General features: G+C 45.0%; 1 protein-coding gene across 2 annotated transcripts in view; it reads left to right on the top strand.

Moving 5' to 3' along the window:
* Positions 1-27,707, top strand: part of LOC147634128 (uncharacterized) — a 92,476-nt gene that overhangs the window by 21,559 nt on the left and 43,210 nt on the right. For both annotated transcript variants that reach the window (XM_086805259.1, XM_086805260.1), the window contains exons 2-15: positions 14,748-14,851; positions 14,976-15,062; positions 15,177-15,252; positions 16,715-16,789; positions 16,895-16,948; positions 17,481-17,540; positions 17,853-17,969; positions 18,069-18,163; positions 18,322-18,518; positions 19,032-19,129; positions 19,293-19,396; positions 19,530-19,695; positions 19,898-20,020; positions 20,150-20,232. In XM_086805259.1, the coding sequence (XP_086661385.1) occupies positions 14,748-14,851; positions 14,976-15,062; positions 15,177-15,252; positions 16,715-16,789; positions 16,895-16,948; positions 17,481-17,540; positions 17,853-17,969; positions 18,069-18,163; positions 18,322-18,518; positions 19,032-19,129; positions 19,293-19,396; positions 19,530-19,695; positions 19,898-20,020; positions 20,150-20,232 (1,439 nt within the window). The remainder of the gene's footprint in view (positions 1-14,747; positions 14,852-14,975; positions 15,063-15,176; positions 15,253-16,714; positions 16,790-16,894; positions 16,949-17,480; positions 17,541-17,852; positions 17,970-18,068; positions 18,164-18,321; positions 18,519-19,031; positions 19,130-19,292; positions 19,397-19,529; positions 19,696-19,897; positions 20,021-20,149; positions 20,233-27,707) is intronic.

The raw sequence follows: 27,707 nt of genomic DNA on the forward strand, positions 1-27,707 counted from the left end.
TCACACACACCACTGCCTATATATATGAGTCGGAGGGTGCTAGCGGCGTAGCCCTAGGAGCCGATGCCTGCTCTGATACCAATTGTTGGAATTAGGGTTGCAAGAAAGCACACAAAACTTGGAGAAGAAGAAGCAAGAATGCACACAACACACAATGTATGACGCACATGTGGGTATCGTCGGCGACCTAGAGCCCGAGCACCGTATGGTCAGCACCCTCTAGGATCCTTCGCAAGTGACCTAGCGCTTCACTCATAGGCCGCTTCCTTGGTCCCTCATTCATCGTACCGAAAGCTCACCATTTTAATCGAACCGAGGCTGGTCAAGACCTTGGCCGACCTTGCTACGTGAGACGTCCTCCATTGACTCTCCGTCGTCGCTGTTGCAACTTAATAGATTAGGTCTCCATGACCTCATTCACAAGACTGTCACCTGCATGCATAAAGTAAAGAGTGTCCACCTTAGAGCCTCTGGCAACAACCAGTGAGCCCTTACTAATTTTCCACTTTCCACGACCAAATGTGGTAACATAATCAGCATCATCAAGCTGTCCAGTAGAAAGCAGATTCTTCTTGATCTCAGGCACATGCCTAACATCATGGAGCATAAGCTGTGAGCCATCTGAAAACACAAGCCTCACATCACCTCTGCCAAGAATCTTGCATGCATGGATTGTGTGTTGTGTGCATTCTTGCTTCTTCTTCTCCAAGTTTTGTGTGCTTTCCTGCAACCCTAATTCCAACAAGTGGTATCAGAGCAGGCATCGGCTCCTAGGGCTACGTCGCTAGCACCCTCCGACTCACGTTCTCCGATTGAGGTGAGCTTTCACGAGCGCTTGCAGGTCCCTATACTCTGCAAATAAACCCTTTGGGCTTTGCGTTCTCAGAAATTGCATCTCAGGTCGTTTCGGGCTCCGTTTTTGCATTACAAGTTCTGCACAGGTGTTTTCGTCATTTTGTGCAGAAATTTCGACAGTGCAGTTTTCTGCAAAACAAGCATACGTATTCTATTGTGGACCGTGCTACGTAGCACGAGTTATTTTCTGTTCAATCTTTGCTTCATTACAGGTAGCTTTTGCATTAGTTTCAGTCAGTGGCCATGGTTGATAACAACAATGATGTATTTCGCATGTTGTCTGCTGATGACAAATTGGATGGAGACAGCAACTACCCACTTTGGGCATACATGATGCAGCATGTTTTGGTTGCAAAAGGAGTGTGGAACATTGTGCAGGGTATGGATGTACGTCCAGGTTCTGTGGATGTAGGATCTGTTGAGGATGTTGCAGGTTCTAGCAGCTCTACTGTTGTTGCTGTTTTACCCACTGTTGAACAAGCTCGTTGGGATGGTAAAGATGCGTAGGCTCATGCCTTGATTGCACTTTCTGTCGAACGTAACATCACTCCATATATTCGTTCAGCTAAAACAGCAAAACAGGCTTGGGATATTCTAGCTGGTTTGTATGCAGGTCGTAATGAGGCAAAAATCTCTTACCTGCGTAAAGAGCTAGAAATTTCCGTGTTCAAGAAACTTGGCATTTCATATTTCTCCGGGTACAACACTCTTCGGGAGTCAACATTACCTTCTACGGGCTGGAGACACCTACTCACATTTAATGGATACATCTACGATAGCTTATGGACGAGGGGAGTTACGAGTTTAGTTACATTTAGGACTCTCCTCCTTGGGCACCTATTCCGGTGACACCTCCAGTGCCTTCTCCCGTATGTATCTGACCCCCCACCTTGCACCTTTCGAGTACATGTAGCTACACCTACCTTATAGCCTTGCTAGTATGACGTGTGGATCTTTGCGGTTACAACTCCCGAGTAATACCTGCACCATTATACCTTTCTTCTGTGGTGGTATCCATACGTGGGCCTCTCCATTTCGGTGTGCAAAACCCTCTTCCACGAGCTTGGTCTCTGTCAAGAGGGGCCAACTTCCTTGTTTACTGTACGTGCTGCCTCGCTGGATTATTCTCCTTGGACACCTACACCGGTACCTGACAGTCCTAGCCCAAACATGGTACCTGACCCTCCCCCCCCCCTCTTCCTCCATGGCATTGACTCGTCCTCCAGGTGATGGTTCTCACTAGGGCACAACCACCCCAACAGGAGCTGCATCAACGTAATCCAGTTCCATCTCCTACCATGGTGGATGAACCGATCATTGAGGATGAACCTGTTCTCACTCGATGGCAGTAGGAGATGCAGATCCAGATGGCAACTATGCAAAGTCAATTACAGAAGACTTTGGACTCTCACGTCGCGGATGCAGTCCCGACATTCTCAACCTATAAGTTCGATGGCTCAATCAACTTACCAGTTCTAGATACCAACGTGGTTTCCCTAGAGGTAGAAGCCGATGACTTAAAGTTATTTATCGCTTGTTACAAGCATCAAAAGCTAAGAAATTGGACATTAAACCTCTTGAGTTCTTTTTCGGGCTACGCAATAGGCGCACACTTGACCAATGGCTGCACAAGCTCCGCTTGTACTTTGATTCCATGGACCTCACTGACGCAAGAAAGATTACCTTCACCTCGTCTTTGCTGAAAGACAATTCATTCTTATGGTGGCAATGACGATTGTCTGATGGAAAGACCGTCGGCACGTGGGAAAAATTCGAGCGTGTCATCCATAAGCAATTCATACTTGCCAATGTGAATTTTCAAGCACGATCTCGCTTATGCTATTCGACCCAAATGAGATCATTGACCTCTTCTATCTCGCAGTTTACTAGCTTGGTACTGGAGATTTCAACATTGTTCCTAGAAGACAAGCTACATGCTTTTGTCGAGGGACTTACCCCCACGTTGGGCACAGATCTTCACAAATATGACCTAGTCAACCTCGCAGCTGCTATTCGCTTATGTTGAACGCATAGCCGATATCTCAGTCACACAACGAGGATCTTCGTCACAAGGTCACCCAGACTCTTCTAATTTCGGCAACGGTAATAAACTCATTTGTGATGGGTCCAAATCTTTTGGTGGTTCTCAACCTCGACCCAATTCTCAGTGGTAGTCATTCGAATAGCCTTGCCAACAGGACATGTCATCTTTTAATCATTATGAGCGTCAGCAGTCTTATCAACCATGAGGATCAGATCGTGGACGGGACTTTGGACGTGACCAATCTTGCACTCCTCCTCTTGCAGTAGTTTCACCTTCTCGTGAACAGGAAAAGACAAGATTGTGCACAATTTGTAATGGCAACCATAGATGGTTTGAATGTGATAGAATGTGCAGCGGAAGAAGGGAAAGTGGAACACGAGAGAGAGTGAGAGAAAGAGATGGAGAGGAAACATAGGTGAGAACCAGCTCTCGATATCATCACCAAAAGGAATACATGTCCCGAGCAAGAGGGGAGAAAACCTTGTATGGTTTGAATGCTCTAAATGACCCAATGCTCCTCAAAACTGTAATGTGGAATCTTTAACTTCAGAAGACTGCCGATAAAGGAAAAAATGTAGTAGCTCATGTGACATGCACTTCATGTTAATCTTAACCTTGGGACATCTATGACAAACTTTATTGAGTCAGTTGATGATGACATCAAGGATTATTCCGGCATGACTTCAGAGGAACATCGAGGTGATGTTGAAAAGTCATTCGATTCTTTATCTCAATATGATGAGTCACCAACGATAGACTTCTTTGAAGAGACAGAGATTACAAAAGCGGATATAACACTTGTTTCAGCCTTACTCACATGGGATGACATAGTTGATATCAAGAAAGAGGATAAAGTTTTCAACACTACAGAGAAACTCAAGAATTCTTCTAACAACTTGGATGAGTACTTCACTACTATGAAGCAGAACACTTCAGCAGATACTATTCAAGTATCATTGAGAGAATTCATGGTTGAACCTTTAGATTATTCTACATTGCAACATAGCCAAGTCCACTTCAAGTCCGACATTAAAGAATGATGCTACAACTTCGGATTTAGCATTTGAAGCATTCAGCAAGACAATAGAGGAAACTTGTTTAATATTTCTCAGTGCAAGCTTCACTACAAGCATAAATGCCCTAATGACAAAGATCTTTAGCAACATCAGAAGTCTCTTATTTAATTGGAGTCTTATTTTAAGTGGGAGGGAATGTCACGATTGTGACTTAATCTCTCTTAACTACCCTTAATTACTCTTAATCATTGAAGGGACACTAGTGATGGGTCACACCCTGTCACATGGGTCATCACCAAATGACACGTCTCTTCAAAGGGACACATCTATTGATTAAAGGACACATCTCTATCATGTATGTGCCTCTTCATTTGTACCTCTTCAGGCCCTCTTTAACAAGGCCTTGTGTCTCAATACAACAACACAGCTTTTCGTTCTAAGCATCTTACTTTTCAGTGTTAAGTCTTTTTAATCATGTCTTAAATCACTAATAGACTAAGAAGTCCTCACAAAGCTGGGGCTGGTTTTTGTGTTACTGGCAAGGTCCAGGGAGTCTGGGACATCGGGCTCGTTGTAGTGTCATGGCATGGTCTAGTGTCACGCCTAAGTGGTGTCTCGTGGAGGGTCGGGCACTCGAGAATGTGTGGCTCGATGAGGTTGTGGGTATGTCATCCATAGCTGGCGGGGTATCCTCGCGTGGTCAGAAGAACGGAGTGATGGTCGCCTGGGCCGGGGTGGGTGTCTCCCATGGGGCCTTTAATGAATGAGTCTTTGTTTTGGTGAAGCTCTAGTAGGAAGTGGCCCATGCACCGCTAATCTGGGTAATCCATGATCCCAGATAACAGTGCAAACACCTCTCTGAAGAGACAGTGGAACCTTCCTCGAATCTCATAATATACGGTGCATCTGCATATGAAGTGCTCCTCTGACTCGACCTCCTGGTGGCACATAGTGCATATTCTCTCCTCACGAGGTATCTGCATGGCTCTCCCTGTAACATGCGTTGCGAAAGCGTGTTCATGATTAATGCTAAGCAAAGAAGATAATGCTAATCCTATGTTTAGCAAAGACACAAAAGAGAGGGAGAGAGAGACCTAATCTACTGTATATTGCCAAAACATGCTATATATACAATGATCTTGCTGATTCACAGCTTCATGATGCATACCAAAGATCCTTGCAACCCTCTACTTGCAATCGAACAAGAGAAGCTCCTGTTGATCCACCACTGTGTCCTTGCTGCCTTGCAGACTCTGACAAATGGATCCTCTTGATCTTTGAATGATGATTCTAATGAATGCCTAATGATCCTATTTATAGGAAAAAGGAATGAATTCGTAATCAAGTCGGTTTTGCCTATTTTTCCCACAAAACATTGTCCAAACAGTCATATTTTGTGTCCAATCTATGCCCAAAAGGTGTCCCAACCATTGGGCTATGTTTTGGGCACTTCCGGGAGCTTGTAGGGCTGCAAAATCTGCTCTAAATCTGGCCCTAAATCTACCCATATATTTGCTAATGAGAATATACATGTCTATGAGCATTGGGATGAACGGATGCACGTGACACCCTGTCTCTATCCTCATGCAACGTGTCAAGATGCCTCTGGAGAATCTGCAATAAGCACAACGTAGTCAGCATAAAATAGTATGGAAACAAGGAAGGCTGTTAGTGATACGCCTCCTCCCCCTCTTCTATCAATGAAGGCCGAAATCTTGTTGATGTAGAGGCCAAAGAGAGTGGGAGGGCTTCCTTGCTTCACTTCAATGGTATTGGAGATCTCTTCTGATAATCCTCTTGGGCAGCTCACACACCCTATGACCGACTCATATAATGCCATGATCCCCCAAATCATGTCTGATGGTACCCCCAAATCCTAGAGTCTTTGCAGTTGTCTGGCTCGAGGCACTGTATCAAATGCTTTGTCGAAATCCACAAAGCAACAGTAAACCCGTTGGTGTCGTGCTCTGGCCTCCTCTATGATGGCTCAGAGGGTGAAGATGTGATCCAAAGTAGAGAATGACATGCGGAAGCCTGCCTGCCCTGGTGCTTTATGCCCACGTCTCTCTGCTAGTGTGTTGAGCCCAAGCTCAAGTAGTGACCAATAAAGTTTGGCTAGTGTGTGGCCAATCATAATAGTCCTGTAGTTGTTGGGGTCCACGGGATCTCCGGCTTTATGGATGGGTGTGATGATATGGGCTGTCCAGGTGGGTGGTAAGCCTTCCGAAAGAGCTCGGTTGAACATATGGGCCAGGAGGGGTGCCAAAGTCTCCCGTGCATGGGAGATGTGCTCTGCCAAGAGGCCGTCGTGGTCTTGTGATCTGCCGTTTTTGAGTCTCTGGATGGCTCGGGCTACCATGTTGGGTGTGAAGAAGGTGGATGTGATGGGACATGGATGGAATGGTGGTGGGATGGGGGCTGATCTGGTACTTCGTATAGGGATAAACTATAGTGCATATGTGTGCCATATAGATGGAGATGTGATGGGTGTGGGTGGGCGTTTCGCCTGGATTTTCTTCCAGCCCTTAGTACAGTTCACACCTTTGAGAGATTGGTATAAGTCCTTGTATTGGCCCTTAACGTGTGCTCGTTTCTTACGTCTGGTTGTGTATTGGTTAATCCTTTGAGCATCTCTCTCTGTGATTTGGCCAGTTGCAACCTCGCTCATGTGTTGTGCTGCATTCCTTGTCATACCAATCATTCTAGGGCATGGTGCTGGTGGGGGTTCTGGTGGTAGATTGGTTGGTGGATGGAAATGCGGCTACGGCAGAGGTGTGTAAGATTGTGGTGAGCTGAGAGGTGAGGTCAGCGTTTCAAGTCATCGTTTTTACATTGCTGCTGGCTGGCCACCTTGTGCCTGCTATTGGCTGCTGTCCAGGTCTGCGTGGGCAGCCCCTGGGCACTGGCCGCCTAGCTGGGCAAGGCTCTAGGGCCTGTCGGCTGCCTGGCCAAGCCCCATGGGCTGGGCGACAGCATGCCCAGCCCTTCTATGGGCTGGTGGACAAGGCCTAGGGCCGTCTTGGCCCTTCTTGGGTGGCCTAAGGCCTACCCAATGCCCACATCAAGAGTTTGACACTCTGTTCTGGGGTGGCCCTAAAGGGTGGACCCCTTCTACATGCAATCTTACATGCTTCTACAGACGCGTGGTGTGCGGTTGGAAACTCAACACTCAGATCATATGACATCATTCTAGAGGGAGACTCGTAGTACGGACTGGCACTGCTTCATGTCCAAGACAATTCACGTCTGACCTTGGACACGTAGAGTGGAACCCTGGTTGACTCGTCCCTGACCAGTTTCCACTCTAGGTCCTGCACCTCCTTGTTCAGATATGTCCACGTGGCATCCAAGTGCGGGATGCACGTGTAATCCTCTTCTGCTTAACTTGACGGAAGTCGCATAGGCTCCAAAGAGTCCGTTAATAAAGCCGGATAGTCTTCGAAGAATTCTTTGTGAAGCCAAACTGCTTTGTGAGTCCCTCGGTCTTGAAACTTCGTGAGGAACTGTCTTTGTCTTTGGCTTGAGCCATGCTTGAAGCAGTGCAAAGGATCTGTTTCGAAACCATCACTTCAGTTGTATCAACTATGTTTGGTTCCGCTTGGTCTTTCACTTTTGAAGGGATTGGACTTGCATATGGTTTTAGCCATCTAACATGGAACATATCGTGCATGGTCTAGCTTGGAGGTAGCTTCAACTTCATTGAAACCTCGTTGATCTTTCTCTGGATAGGAAAAGGTGCGAAGCTTGTGAACGGTAACTTTGGACATCACTTACCCACCTGTTTCAGTCTTTGCTTCATAATCCGAAGATGAGCCTAATCTCCTTCTGAGAACTTCGGTCTTTATTGGCCTGTCAAGTGTAGGTCTTATGTGCTTTAGCCAACTTGTTTTTAACGAATTCCAAAATCTCTGGGTAAGACTCCGTTATTCTATTCGCTTCAGGTAGTGAAGACGAGGTTCTGGTCAATAGCGACCGGAATGGTCTTCCAAATGTTGCTTCATATGGAGTCTTGCCAATAGTTGAAGAAAATGAATCATTCAAAACTGCTTGAACTAAAGGCAAATATGGTTCCCACTTACCTTGTTGATCATGGACATAACACTTCAGCACATCAAAGGCCAATTAGTTGTAGTTTTCTGTTTTGCCATCAGTCTATGGGTGAAATGCACTGGAAAAATTCATTTTAGTATCAAAGTTATCAAACACTATGGTCCTAGGGATCCTGCCAATCGGGTTCCAATGTCAAATGAACAAATGGGCAACATCTTCGGAAGTCACATTGGCCCTGCATGGAATAAGCATAACAAATTTGCTAAATCTATCAACAATAGTTAAGCACTGAGTGTTACACTTATCCAGATTGGGAGGCAGACTTGAACAATAGTTAAAAATTGAGTATTACGCTTACCTGGATTGGGAGGTAGATTTGTGACAAAGTCCATCGATATATCTTGGAAAGGTCCTTCGGGAATGGGTAAAGGCTGTAGCAACTGTATCTTCTCCCCACGAGGAGCTTTCACTTTCTGACATACGAGCACATGAGTGAACACATCTCGCCTCATTCTTGGCCAGTAATATTGTCTTTCTAGTGTCTCCAAAGTTGAATTCATGCCTCGGTGACCATGAGTGATGGCGTCATGAGCATCATGGAGAAGAGCTGCCCTGGACGACTTCATGACACAAAGTTGGCCTTTGTAGAAAAGCCAACCATCTCGTGTCAAAAAGTGGCATGGTCCCGTAGCATCCACTGCCTGCTATCACTGTGTACCGAATTCCTATCCACGTCTGTGTGCTTCATGTCATCTAGTCCTATACCAACTGTCAGAATATGCAGTGGAGATGAAGACAAAATCCGAGAACACAAGAGCAAGTGCACTGCAAAAAAACAGCAATAGAGAAGGAGAGAGAGAGGCGTGTAACTCTGCTCTATATACACAAGAAAATCCCGAAAATTGAATACAAAGTGTGGGGGGCCATGGGGCCATTTTATATGGCCCCATCAGCCAGTCGGTCTGCTTGCTCAAAAGGCAGCCGATAACAGCCATAAAGACACCCGACTTGCTACGTCTCCAGTCGGCCAGCTACATACAGTCGGCTAGCACTCAGGGAGAAGCAGGAGTAGTTAGCCAGTGTTAGAGCACACAGTCCTGCAGCAGTCGGCCAGCATACAGAGGTAGCCGACATACACAGGACAGCCTCCCACAACATAAAAAATAGGGAAAAATATGGAGAGTGGGGAAAAATGAGAAAACACCTAATCCGGGTGGGCACACCCACAATAGAGGCCCTGATGTAAATATACAGGCAGGAGATGACTGCTAACACCAACAAGATCGAGTCTAGTGGTCTAAATCAATGTCACTATTCCCTTCCTGCTCAAAGCATCGGCCACTGGGTTGTCCTTTCCTGGAAGGTACTCGATCATACTACCAAATTGCTGGAAGATTTGGCTCCAGTGGTACTGACGGTCACTCCACTATGCACTTGGCATTGTCTGAATCTAGCGCAATGCTTGATGGTCACTGTGAACCTCAAATTCCCGGCCATAAAGGAAATGCTTCCAATGTTTCAAGGCCTAAATAATTGCTAGGAGTCCTTGATCGTAGACCGAGTAATTCTTTTCTGCGGGAAGTAACTTATGGGTTTTGTAAGCTACTAGATGGCCATTCTGTTGCAACACAGCTCCAATCTCGATGTTTCTTGCATCAGTGATTACTTGGAATGGCTTGTTCCATGAGGCAAGCGCTAGACAAGGAGCTTCTGACAAAGCCACCTCGAGGTTCTTGAATGCCTCCAACGCTTGTGGAGTCATTCGGATCCGCTATCTTCTAGTCTTGACACCCTTAAGCAGATCGGTGAGATCCGCCAAGAGGTCAGAGAATCTGTGTATGTGGGTGGAATATGCTTGGCATATGAACACAAAGGATCTGATGTCGTAGGCAGTCTGTGGTATCTCCCAATTGACAATCTCGGTCACCTTGGCCGGATCAAGTTGGATGCCCTCAGCACTGATTATGTATCCAAGGTAGTGAACCTTGAATAGATAAAATTTTGACTTCTTCTCATTGACATAGAGCTCGTTGCTTTCCAGCAACTTCAATACTTTCTCCACATCAATGCCATGCTGCTCAACCGTAGCTGAAAAATACCAATATGTCGTCCAAAAATATGAACACACACTTTCCTATTAAGTCCTTGAAGATCCGCATCATCATGCGGTTGAATGTGGCTGGGGCGTTCGTCAAGCCAAAAGGCATGACCACAAATTCATAGTGAGCCCGTTCCGTACAGAAGGCTATCTTGGGGATGTCCCCCTTAACAATCCTAACCTGGTGGTACATATTCTTCAAATGTCGTTTTGAGAACACCTTGGCTCCATTCAACGTCTTGAGAATGTGATCTATTCGAGGCATCAAGAACTTACTCTTGATAGTCAGCTTATTGAGTGTCCGATAATTGACACACAATCGGGAAGACCCATCTTTCTTCGTGATGAACAGAATCGGGGCTGCAAATGGCGATACACTAGGGTGTATAAAGCCAGATTGCAACATTTCTTGGAGTTGGCGGTCCAACTCCAATTCCATTGCCTTGGATAGGCAGTATGGAAACTTGCTCGGGGGATCCGAGACTGGGAGGAGGTCTAGCTTGTGGTCCTCCGGTCTAGATGGGGGGAGTTGGGGAGGGAGACTGTCCCGAAGAAATATCTTATGGATATTTTCATGGAGAGCTTGGTACTTCTCGGAAGCATTGGCCATCGTCTTGGCAGTCTGGATGTAAATCATCACACATTGTGCACCTTTCCTAATTTCTCATTTAGACTGCAAGGGGCTTATGAGAGGAAAGTTCAAGATTTTCCTAGCTCGCATTTAATGGTCATTGGGGCTTTGGTCACATTCCGGATAATTTGAAAGGTGTACATGTCCCAATCAATATTTGGCTGGAACTTGTGAAACCATTGAATTCCCAGAATTATGTCTCCTCCTACAAGAGGAGCAACCATAAAATATCGCACAAACTCTATGCCCTGAATCACCAATTTAGGACCTTGAGCTTCAAACTTAATGCTCGTCGTCATTCCTGTGCTAAATCCCTCAACCTTCTTGTCTACCGAAGTCAAGACGAAACGGGCTCGCTGAGCGGCGTGTTTCGTGACCACATTCTCCATGCTGCCCGCTATCAAACAAGACAACGACCCTCTGGCGAAAATCTCGCACAAACACTATGCCTTGAATCACTAATTTAGGACCCTGAGCTTCAAACTTGATGCTCGTTGTCATTCCTGTGCTAAATCCCTCAGCCTTCTTGTCTATTGAGGTCAAGACGAAACAAGCTCGCCGAGTGGCCTGTTCCGTGACCACATCGCTTGGGCACATTTGTCGAGTTCTTGGAGCAAGAGGCTCCCTTGCTCTGTCTTGGGGAAGACCCCGTCTGGTTCTGGCCTTTCCCCCCCTAAGGCTGGTGCGTTGGGAGTGGAAGGCTGGGAAGTCTTGGGCTTTCTGCCATTGTACTTCATTTCAGCACTCTGCGCACGCGAGAGTGCATCCTCGAAGGTGGCTGGCCTAAACATACGCACTTCCCATTGGATTTGCGTGTCAAGGTCATAAAGGAACTGATTTTTCTTGTCCTTGTCAGCATAGTTGTCACGGTACGAAAATACGATACCGTACGGGAATTTTTGGTGCGATATGAAATTTTTGGATATTGTACGATAAAATACGGTTTTTTTTAAACACTTACAAACTATGGAGCTTCAAGCTTGAATGTTAGGGAAGGTTTGGGGGGGGGGGGTGGAGGAGTCTACAGTGCTTGAGGAACCAGCACATGGAGATGTGTCTCTCCAAGTTGGATCTCCCAATTGTCTCCAAAAAAGAACTTGCATGGGTAATGCAATACCAAGGGTCTCCCAGTGTAGCGTTTATGACTAAGGGACCGTCCTTGCACAAATACGAGCAGCGCATCTAGGGTGATAGGTTTAGGGACTCCTCTCTAGATCAAAATGGCCATGTCCAAATCTTCTCCCTCGTACGTAACTTGAGGATCTGACTGTCTAGTCTACCTATACCAGGGATCTCCAAGTGATGTAGCAAGATTCTCTCATCCTACCAATCAAATGTACACTACCAGTCTACCTTGCGAGATTTTTTTACTCTCAGTAACCCCATATGGAATACTGAGTGGACACGAAAGTTGCGAAGTATTGCGGGCATTTGGGATCTTCGTTAACCAAGATTTCTATATTTTTTTAGCATTTGGAATTTTTTTCTCAAGGTTGGGGGGGGGACCTCATACCGTACGATATCGTACGGTATTGTACCGTACGAAACGTATGGTATGAATGGGTTCGTATACTATACTTTATATGTATACTATACTTTTTACATATATATTCTATACTTTTTATATATATAGTATAGTATATATAGTATGTACTAATTATAGTATATATAGTATATACTTAATATATAGTATATATACAATAAGAATTATATATAATTTTTATATATAGTATACTATACTATACTTTACTTTATATATATACCATACTTTTTACATATATATTCTATACTTTATATATATATAGTATAGTATATATAGTATATACTATAATATAGTACAATACTAAAAAAACTGGGGTTTAGTGTAAGCCCAACTTCAAATTTTGAAAATTACCTTTTGAAATTTGAGTTGAAGGTATGAATACCTTCAAATTTTCAAGGGTTATAGTAGTAATACTTTTTAATTTTTAAAATTTTCTCAAGTGATAATTTTTAAAATTTTAGATTAAGGGTTGTCTACTTTTTCTAGAAATACTTTTGTTCGAGCATTGACATAGTATATAATATATACTATATTATATATATACTATACTATGTTTTATATACTATAATATAGTATATATACTATATTACATATAGTATATATAATATAGTATATATACCATATATAATATAGTATATATACCATATTACATATAGTATATATACATTTGGCAAGCATAAAATTGTACAATCAGCTGCTGTGAGTATAATCTCACCAATGCCTTTGACAGGATAAGAATGATTATTTGCACATAAGACCTTCTTATCGTTTGGGGAAGCCCCTAGCTTTGTTAACAAATTGCTCTTGGAGGTGGTGTCTAGAGGCCCGGCTATCAAAATATCATACAATCCGTCTCTTCCACTGAGAAACATATGCTCTTGAGAATGATCGTAACTACATACAAGAGGCCCGGCTATCAAAATATCATACAATCCGTCTCTTCCACTGAGAAACATATGCTCTTGAGAATGATCGTAACTACATACAAGAAAAGCCCAATCATCCTGCAGATAATTTGCTCATGTATCATGATTCATGATTCATCTTTACCTACAAGAGTAGTAGAAGAGTCACCAACAACCACACTAGATTCTTTTTCCTTCTCTTTGGCTATCCTCTTTCTGCATTCATGAAAATAGTGCCTTGGCTTCTTGCAGCAATGACATTTGCCCTTTTTCTTTGGCTTGTCTTCATCATCCTTCTCCTTGTTTGATGGCTTTCCGGAATCAGACCTTGGCTGATAACCACATGTTTTGCCTTTGCCTTTGTTATGTGCCATAAATGCCTAATCATGGTCACGCATACCCCATAGACATGGTCTTCCTTTTTTGCTCTTCCTGCAACAAAAGTCCCACCAATTCTGGGAATGTGAGTGGGTTAGGGTTTTTGCTCACAGATAGGTTGAGCGATGTGTGGAAGCTCAAGTATGATTTATGCAAAGAGTTAAGTGTTGTAGACACTAGCTGGCTGTCCGGAATCACTTCATCAATATTTAACAACTGCTCACGAAGATCCTGGATCTTCGTCAAGTGATTTGACATGTTGTTACCCTCATTCATATGCTATTAGTGGCCCTTGCTTTATTTATAAGCTTTCAACCATTATTGGCCCTAGGCTATTAACTATAAGCTCTTAGTCAATCTAGAAGATCTTGGATCTTCGTCAAGTGATTTGACATGCTGTTACCCTCATTCATATGCTATTAGTGGCCCTTGCTTTATTTATAAGCTTACAACCATTATCGGCCCTAGGCTATTAATTATAAGGTCTTAGTCAATCTAGATCTCTTCTTGCTAGTGCCTTTGGCCCATGTGTGAACCCTCCAAGTTCCGCCCTAGAACCAGTAAGGTCTTTCTGTGGATGCCCCAGCTAAGCCTTAACCCTAATCTTGGGTTAACCCTAACCCTAATCCTAGGTTAGCACACACCCTTAGCCCTATTCCTAGGATTGTCGGGACGTAACAAATACGGCTTGCTATCAAGATCCCTATAAAGGAGCAGGTCATGGGTCATCTGTAAGCATTTAGAGATAGAGGTTTAGAGCCAAGACCAAGGGCATGCAACTACGACATTTGGATCAGCCAAGTACACCTCCGTATCAACGATTTCCATTAACGTATAGAGGAGGACAATAAGCTTCAATTTATGCATAGCATTTAGGGCTTAGATTTATTTTGGATCTTAGCCAAACATTGTAATTACTCATTCAAACCTATTTGGTTCCTTTCTCAGTAGTTTACAAATATAGAACGGTGCTTTCCACATTTGAAATGTCCTTCACACTGCCTCCTCATTTCTTTCCTCATTTCTAAAGACTTGCTGATTTCTAGTCATTTCTGTTTCCCAGTTTCAGGCCGTGTCTGTAGCATAGACATCAGCTGTTGTATTTCATACGCGCGCGCGCGCACACACACACACACATGCATACACTTGCACGCACATGCATACACGCACATGGCCCCAAAATTTGTTTGATGAATTTTCCTATTTTTGTAAACTTGGTAATGTTAGGTGGAGTCGTTGCTTGATAGAGATGGGTTCACCCTTGAAGAGCTTTTGGACGAGGACGAGCTCATCCAAGAGTGCAAATCACTGAACACTCGCTTGATAAATTTGTAAGCTCTCATAACCACATTACTGTCTCGATGCTGATCTAACCTGGTGAGCAAACAGGATTCAACACCCTGGTGTAGTTGGTTTTGTTAAAAGACTTGTCTTTCTGCTACTCTGTTTTTGCAGCCTTAGAGGGAAGGCACAGATCCAGCAGCTTGTGAAATATGTTGTTGAAGAACCATCAGAGGGAGCTGACAATAAGAGGGCTTTCAAGTGAGTAATATGCTGGGTGCATCTTGCTGGCTGTAGGTCGTGTTTCCTTCTTTTCAATTGAGCTAGGATATTATTTAAGGCCTCTGATGACGAAGAACATGACCCTCTTTGCAGGTTTCCTTTCATTGCTTGTGAAATCTTCACCTGTGAAATTGAGGTCATAATCAAAACCATGGTCGAAGATGAAGAGGTCAGTTTTTGTAACGTGAGAGTTGTGGTAATATAACTGAATGATGCTTCTATTATTATGATTGCTTTCAATTTTTCCCACCCTTGTGAAAGGAAGGTCTGCTCTGTACAGCAGGCATGCTTTTTATAGTCAACACTAAGTTCTTTCAACTTTTGCATGAACTTTTATTTGAGTGTATTCTGGAAGTTTAGGTATTGACTATCTTATGAGAAGTCGGGTGTGTGCAAGCAGGAAACAGTTCTGGGCCAGTCTTTGTTTTGCCCAGTCTATTTGTCCCTTTGCTGTTAGGTAGTTGAGACTCTGTTAGGCTTGGTGCTGCACTGTAGATGTAGGTAGCAGACTTTGTATGTGAGAAAAGGGGGGCCGGAGAGCTATGGGATCGTTCTGCCTAGAGTGCAGGTGAACAACAGAGAAAATATAGCAAAGGAAAACTTAAGAGAAAATACATTCATAAAGAAATACCTATTTCTACTATGCATTGCATCAGCTGGTAGCAAATAGCTCTATATACAAGCCTGCCCAGGTGAGGCCAAGGCTGAGCTGAAAGAAAATTCTTGTTTTCTCCCACCAGAACCCAGTCGCAACCCAAGTCACCATGAGGCTCATCTCAGATGGATGCTGGTTGCTACTGAATGCTACTTCTATGGGCTGCACTGGAGTGCTGGAGATGAGGGCTGGAAGCAAGACTGGAGATGGATAAATTTTGGGGGGGGGGGGCTTCCAATTGGCAGGTCAGCCTACTGATGGGGCTGCACAAGGGCCAGACAACCACCCGTGTGTGCCCAGGCATGGCCCTTGTCCGGTCCAGCAGGTTTTGGAATGCAAAATACCTGATTTTCACGATGGAAAATGCCAAAGATAGGCTAGTTTTGCACGTTCTATACATTCATAGGGATTTTAGTATGTTCAATCATGGGATTATTTTGTGACTTCTAACCCCTCCCTCAAGCCTTAAAACGTTTCTGGCACTTCTTCCCTCACAAAGGTACAAAACATTTTAGAAACATTTCGTATAGGTATAAACTGTTTTTGAAATGTGTTTCAGGAAATGCCTGGCAACGTGTTGTAAATGCTTAGCCCCCCAGTAGGCCCCAGGCTCCAAGGTTGACCAGGAAGTGATCACCGGCCTGGTAGCAACATCACATGGTCTTAAATGATCTTTCGTGAGGCTTTCACACTATGATAGGGGCATCTTTTTGATTTATGGTATTTGATATATTATTTAGCTATCTTGACATGAACAATTTATTCTTGCTGCACTAATTTCTAGCATCAATATCGGTGCGTCATTGCATGCTATTACTTCTTTTGAGCAAGCTCTCATTGTGATTTGCAAGCACGTGACTTTTGAAACGTTAAAGGATTATACCATACATGAAAAGAATCAAGAGCATCCCTATTCTCTAAGGAAACGACAGGAAATATGAACTGTCTTTGACTATGAGGTTTTTCTTGTTTGCAGTTAATGGCCTTGCTGTTTTCCTTTTTGGATCCAGACCGGCCACATGGGACTTTGCTAGCTGGATATTTCAGCAAGGTACACACTGCTGCTTATTTGAATGCATATCTTTCCTCATTTTGCTTAGTTTTAATGCAATTAGATCTCTTTGCGGATGGAATCTCATTTGTCTTCTCAACACAGGTGGTCATTTGTCTTCTAATGAGAAAAACAGCTGCAGTTATGCGCTACTTGCAGGTATGCGAGATTGAATGTGACATGTGAAGTGAAGATTCGAAACATTATGCATGTATGTATTAGTGTCATATGGAACTTGCGTTTTTATATGTGCATGCACCAGATTGTGTGCTACAGTGATGCTATAAGATTGTAGCCCTTTTCAAAACAATAAGGCTCTCTCTCCTGCCACTGTTTTCTCTCTCTAGGACACCTTTTTTCCTTCCGTCTCTGTGTCTATACAATTGGGCCACAGTGCGTGGATGATACATCCCTACAGTGAATTGGTTATGAATCTTTCCAAGTGTAAAATGGAATTATTTGCTGATTATGATCCGATTAGATGCAACAAAATTTTTATGTTTTTTCAATCACATGCAAGCTTACAATGGTTTGCAAGCTTTAAAAGCTAGCATATATGGGTGCGCATGTGCTCATTTTTATATCTTTAGGGAGAAATTTGCATGGGGAATGTGGGGGAAAGCCTATCATGTCTCACTCATACCTTTGCGTGGTCTTTTCTGTCACTAATTTGCATGGATTTTATCAACAGGCACATCAAGAAATCCTCAAGAAACTGGTTGATTTGATTGGGATTACATCCATTATGGAGGTGGAATTTCTGGCCAACATGTTTGATGTTGCTTGCTACTCATTCAAAAATTAGTCAAGGAGGGATAGTGAGCTTATGCAGTCATATTCCACATGAAGTGTGAATTCTGGGTATTTGGGTCTTTACAGACAGCTCCCGCCCATCGGATGGGGGCGGGTGTTGGATGGCGAAGATCCCTTGCCCTTGAGGGATGTGTGGGTGAGAGATTCCTTTTCACAGGCAGGGATTTTGTCTGTAAATACTGTGTCCAAGAAAAATGGGGAGGCTCTTTTGCAATTTCTTTTATGCAAAGTCTAATTATTAATGTACCAGGTTCTGATACGACTTGTGGGAGCAGACGACACTAATCATGCTTTTCATGAGGACTCCCTTCATTGGCTAGCTGATACAGACTTGCTTGAAATGCTTGTGGATAAACTAAACCCTCCTGTGAGTCTTAAATTTAGGTGTTTCATTTTGAAACTATCTACAAACTTGATGATGTTCACATATAGAAGTCATGTTCTGTGTGTCTTTTAATTCTATCAGAACTCCTCAGAAGCACATGCTAATGCTGCCGACACTCTTTCAGCTGTCTCTCGTTTGTCTCAGTCAGAGTTGACCACAAAGCTTTCTAGCCCGAGGTTTGTGTTTTGCCAACTGTTTTTTTGGGACTCGATGATCGTGTTCATGCAAGCAATTTAAATTCTCTCTCTTGAGTGCACTGGTGGTAACAATGGCATTGGGTGTTGTGTGCGTGTGCAGTTTCACAATCCTAATGGTTGTGTCCTATAATTTGCAGCTTTATTGCAAGGCTATTCCATCATGCTTTGGAAGATAAGGATTCCAGATCCACGTTAGTCCATTCTTTGACGGTATGCATTTCGTTGCTTGATCCAAAGAGGTATGTGATGGCTGGAATGGGCAGAGGACAACACATCCCAGATTCCCTGGCGACTGCTAATCCGGAGACCATCGATGGCATGCTGCAGAGACTAGGTCAGTGGTGCAGTTCTTTTTCTTGAGCATGTATTGTCAGCCTACCTAGAATGCCATTGGTTTATTCTGCACAGAAACTTGGTCCTTCTGTTTGATGTGATCAATTAGAGATGCCTTTAAAGTGAAGTATGCCCAAAAGGGGTTTTACCCTCTGGAAGTGATTGGCCACTTGGGAGCCATTGGGAAAGGGGGGATTTTGGTCTAGGCATGTGCATCGTGTTCAGAACCGCCAGAGAGAAAATATAAAAAAGAATAGGGAAGCACAATACAAACATGCTAGAGCAAGTCTTATAAGAAAAGAAGATAGCTCTTAATGTGCTCTGGGTTTGTAACTTCCTAGCGCATGTAAGTAGGGGAGAGTGTATTGATGCCTCTATCTTCAAAAAGTTAAAAGGTTAGTTTGACTAACTCACCATCAACCTCTTGTGTGATTTCCTGCAAGCCAACTGCCCTTTACCTCACATTGTTTCATGGTAGGCTGTGTCTAAGTTAGAGGTGTTTTGAATGCAATAGGAGACTTGCTTAAGCTGCTTGATGTGCTAGCGGATGAGAGGATTTTACCTACCACATATGGAGAGCTACATCCTCCGCTCGGTGCCCATCGCCTAAAGGTATTCATGCTACTAGCAGTTTGTTTCTGGCATCTACAGAAGGGTCAACTGGCCTTTCCTTTTCTCTCTCTCTCTCTCTCTCTCTCTCTCTCTCTCTCTTTTTTTTTTTTTGGGGGGGGGGGGGGGTTGCATTGGGTCTTATCTGTTTATTCTTGTTTTACAGATCATAGAGTTTCTTGCTGTTTTACTTCGAACCAATAGTGAGGGAGCCAGGCAAGAGTTGGTCCGACTGGGCGCCATCCAACTCATTCTAAAATTATTTTTTGAGTGAGTGGATTGCTGTTATAAAAAGAGCTAATGGTTGGCGTTATGCCTGGTGTGGGTGGTCAAGTTTTTGCCCATGTGAATGCCTTTGTTTGGTGTTTTTATTTGAACTCATCCATTTTGTTGGTTTTTGCAGTTATCCTTTCAATAATCTTCTGCATCATCATGTGGAAAACATTGTGACCTCATGTATTGAAAGCAATAGCAAGATGCTCATAGATCATCTATTGGAAGACTGTGATTTGGTTGCAAGGCTCTTGGGAGCAGATGAGAACCCCTACGTGCTTAGCACCGACAGCAAGGTTTACATCTGAAACACCCATTGTTTTTTTTTTTGGGGTTCTCCTTGCCTCCTCTCTATGGCTTTGGGTGATATACTTAGGTATAATTAGGCAGTAACTTGGTTTTTAATCTTGCCTAGAACCTTCTTTGTTATGGATTAAAATATTAAGTAAAGTCTAAATATTGCTGTGATATATATATATATATATAAATATCAAACAGCCTACAGTACCTGCATTTGGTAAGGCTCCTCCAAGGACAGGCAATCTGGGCCATTTAACGAGGATTGCAAACCGGCTGCTTCAAGCTGCCAATAGTAACCCGGACATACAGGCTCACCTACAGGTTCTTTGACAATCACGCTCCTTTTACACTAATGCTGTTTGATCTCAGTAGTGCTGGAGGTCTGCAAGCTTTTCTGTCTTATTGGTGTCTCTGTCAATAGTTCCAATTAATGCTGTTTTTTTGTATCAGGGAATTCCCAAATGGGTTAAATGGCAATCTGATGTTCTGCAAAGCCGTAATTCTGTTGAGAATGTTTGTCAGTGGACATGTGGGTGAGTAATGCTGTGTTTAAAAAATGCTTACGGATTTGTTAAATATTCTATTAAGGCAATAATCATCCCGCTCTGTAACAAATTATGTATGTGTTTTAGCCTACCTCTGTAAAAGGTAAGTCTAAGGGATACATTATATAGATATATGAGAGAGAGAAAGAAAGAAAGAAAGAAAGTTGTATTAAACGTCTTCAAAAGGCCTAGTGGGTCTATGAGACCACAAGTGATACAATAATGTCAATGTAATCTCATCGTGGTACAAAAGAAAACAAAGACTAGAGCTATGAGCTGAGAATGTCAAATCCAAGCCATATGATACAAAGTGGGACCATCATCATACAACCTATGGAGCTAACCCCCCGGTAGGGGGGAGGGGACCGTCAAGGATATTGAGCATGGGGTTAGCCTGTAGAAGGCTATGCAGATCCGTCGGGCGTGGGAAGGTGGCTCTGTGCCTCTCCAAGATCTCCTCAAGCTGGGGTTGATGTTTGTGTTGCTGGCGAGCCCCAGGGAGTTTGGGGCGCCAGGCTCGCTGTAGTGCCGTGGCCCGGTCTCGAGTCATGCCAGATTGGGGTCTGGCGGGGGGTTGGGCACTCAAGAATGTGTGGCTCAATGAGGCTGTGGGTATGTCATCCATAGCTGGTGGGGCATCCTCTCGTGGTCGGAAGAACTGAGAGAGAGAGAGAGAGATGAAATGAAATGAAATGTTATATTAACGTCTTCAAAAGGCCATAATGACCTATGAGACCAAAAGTTACATCATGGTGGATCTGATACAATGTCTGGATAAAAAAAACCCAGAAAATGAAAAATAAAGATGATACTACTGGCACCTAGAAAATGAAACTGGAACTGGAAGGTACACTATGGAGGTACCTCCATCTCATAATATGTGCCGCATCGGACACTGGCGGATCTCCTCAATATCCTCTGTGGTCAGCACCCTGACTGGGTGTCCCGCATGCCTCGCAAGAATAATCCGAATCTGCCGCTGCAACCTCCGTCTATGCTGGGATGCCCTCCTCCGTAGTCGTGGGCGTCTGGACCACCCAAGCTCAATCGCACGATCAATCAGTGTACCCCTGGTGTGGGCGGTATCCATGTCCTGCTGCTGCTGTGGTCCATCTGGCGCAGTGATGGCTGGACTAAAGAAGTCTGTAATGTGCCTCTGAGTCTGGCTCTCTGTGCGCCTAAGCAGGCTATGAGACAAAAGTGATACAATAATGTCCATGGCATATCTCATCATGGAACGAAAAATAAAATAGAAACAAAACATAGCTATCTCACTGGGGTGATACAAAACCGTCCATGGAATCTCATCATGGAATACAAGGAACATGGAACATGAGAGGAGCATCAGCCCCCAATAGATGGTATACCAGTCTCCAAAATATCAAGCATGGGGCTAATGAATATGGCAGAGAGGTGTCCCTCAGCTACGTCACGTGGAAAGGTAGCTCGGTGGCGGTGGAGCATGTCTTGGATCTAGAGCTGTTGAGGGAATCATGGCCGATGTCTAGGGGGCCGGGGGTGTCAAGCACGCTGGAATGCGGAGGCCCGGTCCGAGGTAACTCCTCTCGGGCGAGTTGGGTCCGGAGCAGCCCGAGGTTGGTCCACAGAAACCACTGTATGGGTGTCCTCCACCTCTTGGGTCGGGAAGAAACTGGTGATTTCATTATTGTGTACAAAAGATCCAATGGGTCTATGAGACCAAACATCTGTTACAAAAGTTCCATGTGTAGACTGTGAACATGGTACTGAAAACGAAATGACAAGAAGATCCGCGTACTTCGCAGGCCTCCCATGTACATATGGTACTGAAAATCCTAGAGTAAGATGGCCATAGATACTCCGAAAATGTGCTGAAATTCCTAGAGTAAGATGGCCATAGATACTCCCAGATCTGCTTATCCAATGATAGTACAATCCTCCTCCATAAGCAAGCGTAGAGCTGCGATGGTGTGTCCCCTGCCTGTGGATTGGCCTCTCCATTGTTGAAAAACATTGAAGTGGAGGCTATGGTGGATCAAACAGGAACATGGCTATAGTATTTGATGAATAGAGAAGTAAGGGAGAGAGAGCTAGAAAGAGAGAGACAATGCTTCAAAGAGAGATTAATTGCACGACTCAATGATGTGACTTCTATTACGTCAATCAAGTACAATGCTTTTATAGGCTTAGAGCCTCTCTTGTACGACATCATTGCTTAAGTCATTACAGCAATAATATCTAGATATTTTAGTGAACCCCTCTAAGAGTGGGTTCACACACACATACACATGTAGCCCTTCTTAGAGGATGGTCACACACCTTTATCCTTTTGTACTTGGATAGACTTGTTCTTCAACATCCATGGTGGCAGAGTATGTCGTGGATCTGCAGCTGATAGGCCGTAGGCTTGGATCCTGGGATGTGAGGACATCTGGCTCTCAAGAGACATCGTGCTATCTCACTAGTGACTCCATGGGTGCGTGGGGTGACAGGTCAAAGGATCCTGCGAGCCATTTTGGGGGGGGGGGGTGCTCTGACTTGAAAGATCCCTCGGACCTTGTAAAGCCTGGATGGTACTCTCTAGCATGGCAAGATGCAATCTGAAGAAGTCTATAATGGATCAGGATGTCTGAGGGGCATCTCGCTGTTTTCGACTCCATAAGTGCTGCTTGAGCATGGTCTCCTAGCCGTGAAGCTTGAGTGGGTAAGACTCAGGCATCCTAGTCCTCATGATGACAGAGAGAGAGAGAGAAATGAAATGAAATGAAATGAAATGTTATATTAACGTCTTCAAAAGGCCATAATGACCTATGAGACCAAAAGTTACATCATGGATCTGATACAATGTCTAGATAAAAAAACCCAGAAAATGAAAAAATAAAGATGATACTACTGGCACCTAAAAAATGAAACTGGAACTGGAAGGTACACTATGGAGGTACCTCCATCTCATAATATGTGCCGCATCGGACACTGGCGGATCTCCTCAATATCCTGTGTGGTCAGCACCCTGACTGGGTGTCTCGCATAGGTCGAAGTACCAATACATGAGAGAAAAGTGGCCTATGAGAGAAAAGTACCAATACATCCAAAACTCAAGGAAACTAAATGTCCTGAGTAGAAAATGAAAAGCATAAACTAAAAAAAAACTAGCTATAATATGTGGCCAAAGAGGAACTAGTGGCCTGATACAACTACCAGAAAAAGGCATATCTGATAAAAGTGTGGAGCTGGAAAAATGGTAGGCTATGGGAGCAGCTGAGATGGACTCATCCCATAATGTCTCGCATAGGTCGATCCAGCATAGACAGGTTGAAGCACCGAGGAGGTGCCGCACGTCGTCGTGCCAATATTGCCTGTATCCGCTGATAATGTCCCGGTTGGGCCCGCGGCTTAGCGGGTCGTGGATGCCGTGCTCTACATAGCTCTCCAGCTCTGTCCAGGGTGACTCCTCGAGGTGGCTGTGTGGGCCCAGTCGACTCGTGGTAATAGGCCCATCATCAGGCAGGAGAGGATGGCTGCAAGATCTGAAATAGTGAAGAGAGGCTGAGAAGAAGAGGCCTCCGTTGTGCGTTGGTGACGTGTAAGGATCACATCGATCTGTGGGCCTAATGGACTGGTGGTGGTCGTGGGGGCCGGGGTCGTCTCACAGCTCAGAGCACTGTGGCTCGCGGTAGAGTGACCCCTATGCTGTTGGATACTGTCTTGGTCTGATGAAGTGCCAGATCTGTTGGTGGAGTAGGTACAACATGCTGGAGCTTGAAGAAAGTGGTGATCCTGAGCTGGGCTGAACTAGCTCATGAGGTGCGTGCTCTAAGGAGGCTCTCTGTGTGTGGTCGTAGCTTCAGCAAGAACAAGCCCAAATCCATGATATGGCTAATACGACCGAACTCCTCTCTAAAAAGGCAATCGTACCTCTTTCTGTGTGTGTCCTACTGCTGCTCCTCTCTTCTTGGTCTACACCAACAATGTAGACTTTGCACAACCTGTATGTTTGAGTCAAGAAGAAGAGAGTTAAATTCATATAAATATTGAGTTTTAAAAAAGCACCCTCGCTTTTAGTTTGTGCTTTTTAAACGTTGCACAAAACACTCATTTCTGCTTTCTCTTTTGCTCACGCTTTTTCCCATTTTGACATTCATGCCTCTCTTAGCTTTGCTTCTCCCACAATGCCTCCTACATCTCTATGTGCGCATCAGCTTGTCCACCTTCTCTCCATGCTTTTACTCTCTCTCTCTCTCTCTCTCTCTCTCTGACTTGCAGAGATGCATTTTTTCTCTTTCCTCTCCCTCTTCCAGACTTGAGAGATGCATTTTTTTTTGTCCTCTCTCTCTCTCTCAGGAGGTGTGGCATAGGTTGAGGGAATGATGCCCACCCATACTTATCATAGGTCGTCACATTTGGCACACCTATGCATGCTCACTTCACCATATTCCCAATCAGTCTCCACTCCCACACCCACTCGCCATATGTGCCAGGCTGCAATGCTACTGCAAATCTCCCATCTCTGACATGAGCCTGGTCTCTAGTGGTCAGTAGATGGGGCTGTGACTGGTATTACTGAAATGCGGAGGTGAGAAACCTGAGGGGCTGGCCCCCCACTATCCTCCTCATAAGCTCTGGCAACCTCATCCTCTGTGGCCCATGCGATGGTGCCTCATGTAATGTTCCGGGTCGAGGCCTTATTCATCGTGAAGATGTTGAGAATCCGTTGCCAAGCCTACTGAGCCTTCGGGCAATCCCAAAGACAGTGTCGTTGAGACTCCTGAGGGTGGCTGCACCTCGTGCAAGCTGCTGGTCGACCTCCAATGGCCAACTAGATGCCAACTGCCAAGCTCTTGTGTGCCATCAGCCAAAGAAAGAGGGTGATCTTCCGAGGCAAAAAACTGTGCTAGAGCCTCTTCCAAAAATCTGAGAGAAAACGCTAAGAGAGACCCTAATGTAATGTTGCTGCTAGGGTGCCATCAATCTCTGGCATCTGAAACCTGTGGCCTAGCCTTGTTTTATATGCCAAAAAGGGGCATCCGGAGTCTCCTCTCGATCAGCGGGATCATGCAAAGTCCAGTCTCTCGGGTCCCATTGGGGACGCGTGAGAGCTCAGCTCTCCCATATCCATAGCTGCTAGAATCTCTCCCTTGCCACCTTGGTTGGCGGGGGGTCTATGTGCCACTCACCTGACTGAAATCCAGTCACCCTCACCCGTTGTAAGGTGCATCCACTGAAATACTCCAAGAGGGGCTCAGATCTCTCTAATGTGCCATGGCGACCAATAGAAAAGGTGAGCAAATCACTACCCTCATCCGCTCCGTGGAGTGCCAGAAGAATATCATGCCTAGTAAACACTCCTAGCCACAGTTTTTGTGTGTGTGTGTGGGGGGGGGGGGTGGGGGTTGGGATAGGTGTCACCACTCCTGAGGAATAGTAGAGTCGATATCAATGCTGAGCTTGTCTCTACGCTGGATCCTTGCCAGGCCTCTCTCCTAAACATCCGGTGGTAACTGCGTGTGTGCAAGCCAATCTCGAAGGGACCTGGTAGGTCCTAAGCTCAATGCGCCCCATGATACATGAGGTCGGGCCCCAAACATGTGGCCACTGGGTAAACGGATCAAGGGGTTCTGGATCAATGGCTGCCGAAGATGCTCCTATAAGGCAACCGGAGCTAGCTATCTAAGGGAAGGCCTGCGGTGAACCCAAGCTCGGAGTAATTGGCTGCAAATCTGTCCTCAAAGGTAGGGCTAAATTGGCAGGCTTGCATCTTTGTGAAGATCCATCTGGTACTCTGCGGCCAAGGGTCCCCTAGACTGGGTTGAAATCCGGGCCAAGAGGAAGTCCTTCCAAGGCTGACAACTGGGAAGGAGTCCTCCAATAATCAGCTTGCGTAGCAAGGCATGGCTTTGAATAGCAGGGTCAATGATGCTTGGCTCCCTCTACGTCGTGGGGCTGAATGATCACTCTCCATGCTTGCCGGCCCCTAAGAAGTTTCGGATGAACTGTTGTACTTGACGAATGCATGCTTGGGAGAAGGCCCAACAAGAAGTAATGTGCCACATGGTGGCAAGAAGGACTTGGTTCGCCACCACCACTCTACCAGCTAGGGAGAGCCTCGCAGAACTCCAGTACAAAAGCTTCTTCCAAATGCTTAGAAGAAGAGCGGTGAGCTACTGCTCTGGAGAGATATCGATGCCCACTTGACATCCAAGATAGTGAACTGGAGTGTCCCTTGGGATCCACTAGAAAGCCTCAAAATCCACTAGAAAGCCTCAAATAGGTGCCAAGGTGGGGGGGGGGGTGCAGAGCCTACCCAAAAACCACACGACTTGTGCTAGTTGATTTGCGCTCCTGATGCGTGACAAAAGATCTCGATCGCCTGAGCGAATCACTGGAGATTCCCTGCATCTCTTGATAGGTAAGCTACCACGTCATGTGCAAACTCTGAGTCTAGCAGCTCCTCCCGAGTATGGAGGGGGAGATGCAATCCCTGGAGCCTCGTCTCCTGAGTTGAGAGAAAACTGCTCATGGCCTCGGCGACGAATAAGAAAAGGTAAGGTGCGAGAGAACAACCTTGCCGGATCGAGCGAGAGGGGGGGGATCTGTCTCCACGGGCTCCTTGAATGAGAACTTGACTGTGAGAGGCTTAGTAAAGTCGTGAAACACCATGGATCCACTCCATGGGGAACCCCATCCGGCTCATCGTGCCCTCCAGAAATCTCCAATCAACCCTATCATAAGCTTTCTCAAAGTCTAGGAGTAGCACTATGAGGTCCTGTTGCCGCATCTTGGCTGAAGCTGTTGCCTCCTTTGTCGAGAATGCTCCGATCCTGATTCCTGAACAAAACCTGTCTGAGTTGCATGGATCAAGTCAGGGAGGAAATGTTGAAGTCTCTTGTTAATGGCCTTGACCAAATCTAGTAGGGGGTCCTAAGAAGGGTGATGGGTCTCCATTGTCGGATCTTCAATCTATCACCACCCTCCTTAGGAATCAAGTGTATCAACCCCTCTTTGGCATGGTATTTGTGATCATATCTCATTGAAGGCAGCTCGAAGGCCGCCTTCCATGAGGTCCCAGTGTCGAAGAAAGAAAGAAATTGGAAGCTCATCCGCCTTCGGGCATTTGCTCCTAGGAAGAGCCGTCAACGCCTTTGCCAACTCCTCTGCAGTGAAGGGAGTCAATAAGAAGGACTGAAAAGCGGGGGGAATCACCTCTCTCATGTGCCGCTAGACCCTCTTGCGCGCATCCTTCACCTGTGGGGATAATGGGGCACCCGTGAGGAGAGATTAGAAAAAAACCGTGGCGATGGCTCTCACATGGGGGGGATTAGAAACAATAGCTCCATTTTGGACATGCAACCTATGAATACAATCTCTCCTCTTGTGGGGGTTGGCTATCTCAAAGAAATCCCCCATGACTCTATCGTCAACCTGGTTCCAAAAGGAAGCTTTGGCATGGTACCTGTACTCCAGCCTCCTCTCCTGGATGCAAGCTG

The sequence above is a fragment of the Cibotium barometz genome, chromosome 11 (genome assembly GCF_041138505.1).
Source record: "Cibotium barometz isolate CiBa-2024 chromosome 11, ASM4113850v1, whole genome shotgun sequence".
NCBI lineage: Eukaryota > Viridiplantae > Streptophyta > Polypodiopsida > Cyatheales > Cibotiaceae > Cibotium > Cibotium barometz.